This window comes from Aythya marila (assembly GCF_965140915.1).
Source record: "Aythya marila genome assembly, chromosome: 3".
NCBI classification, from domain to species: Eukaryota; Metazoa; Chordata; class Aves; order Anseriformes; family Anatidae; genus Aythya; species Aythya marila.
This window is the reverse complement of record NC_139044.1, coordinates 16,602,391-16,611,001: the sequence shown is the minus strand read 5'-3', so window position 1 is coordinate 16,611,001 and position 8,611 is coordinate 16,602,391. Positions and strand designations below refer to the sequence as shown.

The 8,611-nt window shown below is 45.2% G+C and overlaps 1 protein-coding gene across 1 annotated transcript; it reads left to right on the top strand.

Moving 5' to 3' along the window:
• The first annotated feature begins 230 nt into the window (after nt 1-230).
• EPCAM (epithelial cell adhesion molecule) lies at nt 231-7,634 on the top strand. The gene is made up of 9 exons (XM_082757723.1): nt 231-553; nt 1,010-1,114; nt 1,754-1,994; nt 2,291-2,356; nt 3,343-3,406; nt 3,760-3,861; nt 4,022-4,219; nt 4,634-4,675; nt 5,262-7,634. The coding sequence occupies exons 1-9, from the start codon at nt 490-492 to the stop codon at nt 5,301-5,303; spliced, it is 924 nt and encodes a 307-aa protein (XP_082613849.1). The 5' UTR covers nt 231-489; the 3' UTR covers nt 5,304-7,634.
• The last annotated feature ends 977 nt before the right edge of the window (nt 7,635-8,611 follow it).

Sequence of the window (8,611 nt, the reverse complement as noted above, 5' to 3'; positions counted from 1 at the left end):
GACTTCTCCCGGTGACTAACAGTTTCTCCTCGTCGTCGGGGGCGGCTGCCTGCTGCCACCACCCCCTCCTCCCCCCGCCGGCCCGGGGCAGCGCGGTTTCGTCCCCTCTCCCTCCCTCCCTCCGGGCCGCACCTCGGGGCGCTCCCCTCGGCCGCCCCGGAAGGGGCTATATTTGGGCCGGGGCAGGGAAAGGGAGGGCGCTGAGCTCGGGCTCGCCCTGCTCCATCCAGTTTCGCCCAGGTGCGGGGGGGAGGGGGCGGTTTAACAACGCCCGGCTGCCCGGGGAGGAGGTGCCGCTGCCGCCCTCTGCGCCTCGCAGGTGTAACCGGAGCCAGGAGGGCGCGGCGCGGCCATCCCCTGCCGAACCTGTCGGGCGGCTCACATCGCTCCCCGCCGCGTACGCAGCGCTCTCTCTCCCTCTCTGTCCCCAAACCCGCTCCTCCGAGGCTTTCTCCCCAGCCTCTCCGCGCCCCACCGCCGGCCGAAGCCATGGAGCCGCTCCGCGGGGCTGCGCTCCTGCTGCTGCTCTGCGCCGCTGCCTGCGCCCAGAACGGTGAGTGCCTGCCCCGCGCCCCTCGTCTCGCCCCACGCCTTCCCCGCTAACCCCAAACGGGGCCCTCGACCCCCCTGAGGGCGACCCTGCTCGTTCCCCGCGGAGCCGCCCCCACGAACCGGGGCGGTGGGCGCCCCGCTCCGCCCGGCCCCTGGCAGCGCCACAAAATGGCGCCCCCGCCTCAGCGGGGGCTGCCCGCGGGCGGGAGGGTGCCCGGTCCGTCGTGTCCCTCTCCCCCGACGGCTCTCCCCACGGTTTGGGGTGCCCGGCAGCAAAAAAAAGGGCCGGAGCCGGTCCTGGGGCTTCGAGGGGAAAGTTCTCGCCCTACGCTGGAGCCGCGGGGTGCGTGGCTGCGGGTGAGGGGCGGCTGTGGCTCCCCTCCTCGCCCGCGGGGTCAGCCTCCGCCCGGCCTCGCCTTCGGGAGCATCTGCGCTCATGGCTGTGTGTCTCTTCCAGACTGTGTTTGCGAGAAAAACAAGCGTGTCACCGACTGCACGTTGGTTAACGGCGTCTGCCAGTGCAGCTCCATCGGCTCCGGTGTCACCGTCAACTGTGATACTCGTGAGTACAGCCCGCTTGTCCTCTGTGGGTTTTAACCTAGGAGCTCTCGCTACTATGGGGATCCTAAATAAAAGTGCCAGGTACCGTGTAAGAGGGGGTATGTGACCCTGCGCAAAGAGCTCCTGGCAAATAACGACGGCAAGGGAAGGGAAGAAAGATTCTTCCTGGTCTTCTAGGTCAACTGGCGATGAACAATGAGCGCGTCTGATTCCTGCTGCGTAACTTATGTGCATGACTCCAGTTCCCTGATCTCTTTCACTATCTGATCCTTGCCTAACGAAAAGGATTTCTCAAACGTTAATTTTTTGCTTCCTTCTAAGCACATATCGTGACTTTTCCTATGAATTTATGGGTGAAAGAGCCTTTTCTAAAAGCCTTACTTCTTGGTTTGAGGTAGCCTGTAAATCTTTCTCTGGGCGGAAGAAACCGAAACTGCCTGGACTTCTGCATTTGGCTTCAGAAGCTGATATACTCCAAACCATATTGGCTTTATTTATTACCTACGTCTTTGGTGTCTGATCTTCCTTGAAATGGCTTCAAATGCAGTTGCTTCTGAAGTAACCATGTGGTTTTATGGAGTTTTGTTTTTGTGTGTGCATGGTCTGAAATCGTAAAATGTGACTTTCTGGTTATTTTTAGTGACATCAAAATGCTTGTTGATGAAAGCAGAAGTAAAAAGCACAAAATCAGGTCGTCGTGAAAAGCCAAAAGATGCGTTTGAAGATACTGATGGTCTTTATGATCCTGAGTGTGAAAACAATGGTGTCTTCAAGGCAAAGCAGTGCAATGGAACCACCTGTTGGTGTGTGAATACAGCTGGTGTTAGAAGAACTGACAAACATGACACAGACTTGAAGTGCAATCAATTAGTCAGAACAACGTAAGTCTTTTCAGCAGGGCGTGCTGTGACCTAAAAGCATTCCTGTATTAGGTTCTGCCTTACAGAGGATTTATCTGTGTGAGTGATACACTGGGACTGAATGAATGTGGAGTAATAAGTACTTGTTTACTGCCTTTTTCCTTTGGAAACAATGACATTTGTGGGGAAAAGGGAGGAGATATATATATTTTTTTCCCCCTCTCACTGCTTCATTCACCTCCACCCCCCACATGGGATTAGATTCTTGGTGTACGCTGTTTATATGCATGTGTTTTTAAGAATATTCATTACTTCAGGTGGATCATCGTTAAAATGAAACATGCTGAAAGAGAAACTCCTCTGAACACTGAGTCTCTGAAGAAGTAAGTGACCTACTGTACTTCTAAACAACCAAGTGTTTAAAAGCATTGTCAAATGTGTGAACTAATTTCTTTGTAAGACTTGTAAGTGACCTATAGGTCCTTCATAAAGCTTGCTTTAATTTTATTGGAAATTAACGGTTTAAATGGAAACGAATCACCATCATTTTTAAGTGGAAATGTACCTTTTAATCAAGTCAAGATAGTAAAGAAGATAATCGGGTGAAACTGCTCAAAAATGAAACTGATGGAGAGATAGAGGAGGGACTTCATAAAAGAAGTAGGAGAAAAAACGTCAGGCTAGCTATATTTCTTGGCTTAAATAAAATTCTTCTTGTCAAAGGTCATATAGCAAGAAAAATGTGCTTGTAGCTGTGGGGTTTTTTTTGCTTATTGCTGGAACAGAAGTTTCTGCTGTATTTGTGAACTCTCAAAGCTATTTAAAGTCTTTTGATCTTCACCAGTGCAGTAATTGTTTGTTTTGCAGTAAGTGCAACTTCACTGTTGGGAATTAACAGAGCTCTGGTACCTCTTAATGAGTATGCTGGGCCTGGCTGGGGTGGAGTTAATTTTCTTTGTATCAGCCAATATAATGCTGTGTTAGACTGGTCACCAAAACAGTGCTGATAAGAATCAGTTAGTTATAGTGTAAAGGTCTTGTCTGTCTCTCCCTCTGCTGCCTCAGTGAGTAGGTTAGGGATGGGCAGGAGGTTGGGAGGGGAAACATCCAAGACAGCTGACCTGAATTGACCAACGAGCTATCCCAGATCATATAACATCATGCTCAGCAATAAATAAGGTTTGGAGAGGGTGGTTCCAAAGTAGCTATTGCTTGGAGACTGGCTTGTATAGGTGTCAGCTAGGGTCAATCCCCCACAAACAGACTTGGGGGTGGAGGTAGTGGGGGGTGTAAATTGTACTAGTTATCTAAAAAGTGATGTGTAAAAATACTACTGCTTTTAACAGTTGCGGTTTTAATATCCTTGTAGATTCTTCAAAGAAACAATTTCCAGACGTTATATGCTGAATGGGCGCTATATAGCCGATGTCACGGTAAGAAGCACATGTTTTATTTTGTGACTAATTCACTAAAAACTTTCAGTGACTTTGAAGTTTTGTTGCATAAAGTACGGATCTTAATGGAGGCTTGCAAAATAGCTTAACTTATTGAACACAAGCAAATAACTATCTGAATTGAAAAATTGCATGTCTGTCTTCCTAGTTCATATATGAATTCACTTTGCTTTATCAAAAATGTGAAATTTGAATTGTTCTATAAAAACTTTGCTTTAGAAGTACCATAAACTTGATTGAGAATGTTACCTCAAGTCAGATTGTATTTTGCTGCATATTTAGTAGTTGGGTCTAAATTAACCCCTTTAATTCCATACTGTCTTCTTTCCCAGTATGAGAACCCTTACATTTTTATTGATCTGAAGCAAAATTCCTCAGACAAATCTGCTGGAGAAGTGGATATAGCTGATGTGGCCTACTACGTTGAAAAAGATGTAAGTGTCATGGGTAGAGTCTTCCAAAGACTAAATATGTATGGCATTGCGTTTGATGGTCATAAAATATTCTGGCAAAAGCAAGATAAACAATTGTAACGCATAGAAGAATGCCTATTACAAGGTGAACTAGTAAGTCTCTTTTGTTATCTGTCCTTAGGTAAAAGGTGATTCCATCTTTCTTAACAACAGACTGAATGTCAGCATTGATAATGAAGTGGTACAGCTTGACAAAGCAGTAGCGGTCTACTATGTTGATGAAATAGCACCGGAGTTTTCCATGAAGTCTCTGACTCCTGGCGTCATTGCTGTCATTGTAATAGTGATAATAGCAATAGTTGCTGGAATTGTTGTTCTGGTAAGTTCTAACAAAGCTGCCAGGCAGGGTGGGTATCAGTGTAATTTGGGGAATAATACACCAAGGTAGTTGGACTCTGATAGAAAGTCTGCCTCTGTAAACTAGCTGTTTGTGGGCTTTCTTTGAGACTTGGGAGTAGAGAGGAATTCATGGATGGACTGTCACTGATTTGGGTTGTGACAGAAGGGTGTCGCATGGAAAATGAAGTATTAGGAAAACACATTTAGGTGGAGGAAGTACCTGTCTTGCCTCCTGGTTTAAGGTAGTCAAGAGTGGCAGAGAGCCTGTTAAATCTGGAAGGATGGGGAATGGACAGTTTCAAGATCAGAGTGCCAAACAGATAAAGTGAAATGTAAATCAAGACTTAAACTTAACAATTAATCTGTCCTTCCTTTACTCTTTCTTTCCTTACAGGTTCTCACAAGAAGGAAGAAAGGGAAGTACGTGAAAGCAGAGGTAATTTTTTTTGATATATGGGGGAATTTGGGGGAGGTTGGTTAGAACCTAAACTTAGAAGTTTCTGCGGGAGTTTAATAGCTTGCTTTGGGTGCTTCAGATATGTTGGAGCGTGGTGGTGGGGATTGAAATTTTGTAACCAGTTTAGATCTCTGTATAGTTCACCATGTTGGCTCTGCATGTTAGTTTCAAAGGCAACTGGCAATCTGATGTCTTTCCCAGGATTTGGGAGGGGGGAGGTGCTGGAGGCAAGTACTGTTTTTACATTTCTATAGCCAGGGCTGTGCAATCCACAGGAAGCACTGATAGTCTTGTTTTATTATGGAGATGTGGAGATCTTCAGGGGTCTTCAGCTTCAACTGCAAGGGCCTTGCAGTTCCTATTGATGTGCTACTTCACAATGGAATTGTGCTAAGGTGTATGGTGTTTCAGCCCCAGGTACAGAGTATTCCTAGAGGAATCCAAATTTTGTAGCTGACAATTACCTCTTGCTGATGAAAATCTGGAGTAAAGTTATTGATTTCTGGGTTCTCCTGTTAAGTAGCACAAATGTTGATGTTCCTCAACCTATTTCCTCCTCCCCCAGGTGAAGGAAATGAATGAAATGCATAGAGGACTGAACGCATAACTAAATCAGCTGAACACCAAGTAAGATTCAACCAAGAAGAAAACAAACAGTGGAGGCATGGATCTTAAGAGTTAATATTCCTTGTATGGGGAGGCAATTGTGCTTGCTTAATGATTGTTAAAACAAAGCCTAGACTGACAACCATGCTACTACTTTTACTATTTGTTGAGAGTTAAATCTTAAACATACAATTTTATTCAAGTCAAAGTTAACTACTACCCCCTGATTTTTGTAATGAAATGAGCTGTCAATTGCTGCTACTGGGCTTTTGAAGCATAAACTTTTAATGGTTGTTTTAACCTTGTGGGAGTTTTTTGAAGACTTTTTTTGTAGCCATGTCATGAATATTTGGCTCGTGTATAAGTAACTGAACATGGCTTTGTTTTTATGACTATTTGTACATATTTGAACTTACTGTAAGTTTTTTATGACAAACTAATAAAACTTTGAAACAGGCTTCTAATTATTCCATGTTGAAATGATGATTTGGTAAACTATTATGCTTTTCAATTCAGTAGTGTAATGCTTAAAGCAAGCAATCTTAGAATAGGTGAAAATATTTCAGAAGCTCAAATAACAGGTATCTAATTTCTTGATAGCCTGAATCTTTTTCCTTAAAGTAAATTTAATGCTTTATTTTCCACTACCCATGTGCAACAGGAGTGAAATGATAATGTGGATTGATTGTATTAAAAAATAAACATGCTCTGAACATAGTAATTTCAGGAACCTGTAGACTGCTCTTTCAAGTGGTGTGTATGGATTTGTAATAAAACAAGCCTTTAATCAGGGGTAGGTGGAGAGTGTTGGCAACTGATCTCAGAGCTGGAAAAGAGCTAGAGCTCTTACACCGTTCACAGACTCAGTTTCTGTTTTTATTACTGTTTTCTGTCATGGAGTCTGACCAGACTTTAAAAGGCTATCTACCTCCCTAAGCTTGGCATAAAATAGTTTGCTTTGGCAGTCAATAATCCTATGTAATGTATACTAGCTAGCATGTAAATAGATGGTCCATCCAGCATCTGATTTATAAAGGAAATGCTGTAACTCCTGTTGCCAAAGAAATAATGAGATACAAGATATGGAATGACAAATCTGTTTATTAATGCAATGTTTTTGTTCCCCCTCCCTAAAACAGGAAAAGTAGGCTAAACTGCATACTGTGTTCATAAAATTAAATGTGGAACATAGCCTATTAGAGAGCTTGTGTATGTCCCCAGCTTACAACAAGGAAGTTGACTGTAATTATGTTACAGGTCACCAGTATACCTTCTGCTTTCAGACAACATGGTAGCTATCATGCTTGTGTTAGTTACTGTGTTAGATGTTGAAAATGCAGGCTTGTTACTGGTGCTGATCATTTCTTCAAGGTTTCTATCACCTAGTGCTATGAACACAGGTGCACTGAGCTGCTGCAGCCCATGGGTTTGGCCAAATTTTGGTAAGCAGAGGCATTCCCATCAGTTTGCTCTGTCGAGCTGCTGGGCTTGCTAAGCACAAAAATCTAGTTGTAGGGAATTTACAGGAGTGCCTTTCTGCCTTTTGGTGGGTGTATGGTTGGTGACAGTTCCTACAGGGCATTCTCTCTTTGCCAGTACATGCCACTCCCTTTCTTCCATGGTGTAAAGGCAATCTGCTGAGCCATGCTAAATTTAATACTATTTTATAAGCTGTTAAATGAAGTCTAGTTTTCAGTAAGGCTGTCTTTTGTTGAGTCACGTGCAATCTTATATTTTCTTTAATGTCTACAATATGCCATCATTACCATGCCTTTCTTCTCCCCATGGATATGCCAGTTTTTCCTCTTCTCCCTAGACTCCCCATCCCTTTTTCATGCTCTATTTTTGGCCTGTGGGATGGGAAGAGGTGCCATGTGCTGTGGCTGAGCTGGTGCTACACATGTGCTGACTTGACTGGTATGTGCCTGCTGTGTGGCATGGAGGTTGTCCCAGTTTGTTCAAAAACATTTTTTTCTACAGTAGAGGAAGGCATTTTGATTTTTTTTTTCAGATTGATTTTACCGTGTATGTTTCTAAAGTCAGTTCCTATGGTACAAGTAAACTGCTGCTTACCTCAAAACAGCTGTTAATTACAACTGATTGAGTAGTGGGCTTTTCCCTGGTTTCCTATCCTAAGTACTTTTATTGATCTCTATAGTTTTTTGTTTTGTCCTGTTTTGTTTACTAAACACTACTTTTGTAATACAGCTGCATGGGAGTGTATATGTATGGAGAAATGGAAAATAATAAGGGTGAAAAGAGCTGTTCTGCTGTGTTTTATAACTTTCTGTATCTAGAGAAGGCTAATGTACTGAATTTTTATTAAAAAAAAAAAAAAGCCAATATCAGTGTGGTGGTTTTACTCTGCTAGACAGTTGAGCTATGCTGTGACTGCTTTCTCACTTCCCCCCCTCAAAGGGAAGAGGGAGGAAAATATGACAAAAAGTGCTCAAGGGTTGAGATAAGGACAGGGACATCACTCAACAGTTACCGTCACGGGCAAAACAGACTCAGCATAGGGGGAATTTAGAAATTACCTGTTATTAAGAAGCTAGTGAAGTGAGAAACAAACTAAAACTAAGAAGATGTGGAACGAGGGGGAGTTGGAGCTGTGGTCAGTCCCTGATGCTTTATCTCTGCTTCTCCTTCCCAGTCACTCTCTGCCCCTGCTTCACATGGGGACAGGATGCTGTCCTTTCCCAGCTGAGCCTGCAGGAGCTTCCCATAGGCAGCAGCTCTTCATGCACTGCTCCCACATGTCTCTGTACCACGGGGTCCATCCCCCAGGAGCAAACTGCTCCAGCACGGGTCCCCCACAGGTGGCAGCTTTCCCCAGACCCCCTGTGCCTGCGTGGGCTCTTCTTCACGGGCTGCAGCTCTGACCCAGGGCCTGCTCCTGCGGGGGCTCTCCATGGGCCGCAGCGTCCTCCAGGCCACATCCACCTGCTCCACCGGGGGCTCCTCCACCCATGGGGGGGCTGCAGCGTGGAGATCTGCTCCATGTGGGACCCATGGGCTGCAGGGGGACAGCCTGCTCCTCCAGGGGCCTCTCCACAGGCCACAGGGGAACTGCTGCTGCCTGCCTGGAGCACCTCCTGCCCTCTTTCTGCACTGACCTTGGGGGCTGCAGGGCTGCTTCTCACTCCTCCGTCTCCCAGCTGCTGTTGTCCAGTATTTTTTCTTTTTTTTTTTTTTCTTCAATATGTGCTCGCAGAGGCATAAACAGCATTGCTTACTGGCTCAACTCTGGGCAGCAGCAAGTCCCTTGTGGAGCTGGCTGAAACTGGCCGTATCTAACGTGGGGCAACT

Coding starts and splice junctions, on each gene's coding strand:
- EPCAM (XM_082757723.1), top strand. CDS start 490: ATGGAGCCGCTCCGCGGGGCTGCGCTCCTGCTGCTGCTCTGCGCCGCT. Junction 3,862..4,021: donor CCTACTACGTTGAAAAAGAT/GTAAGTGTCATG, acceptor ATCTGTCCTTAG/GTAAAAGGTGATTCCATCTT. Junction 4,220..4,633: donor TTGCTGGAATTGTTGTTCTG/GTAAGTTCTAAC, acceptor CTTTCCTTACAG/GTTCTCACAAGAAGGAAGAA.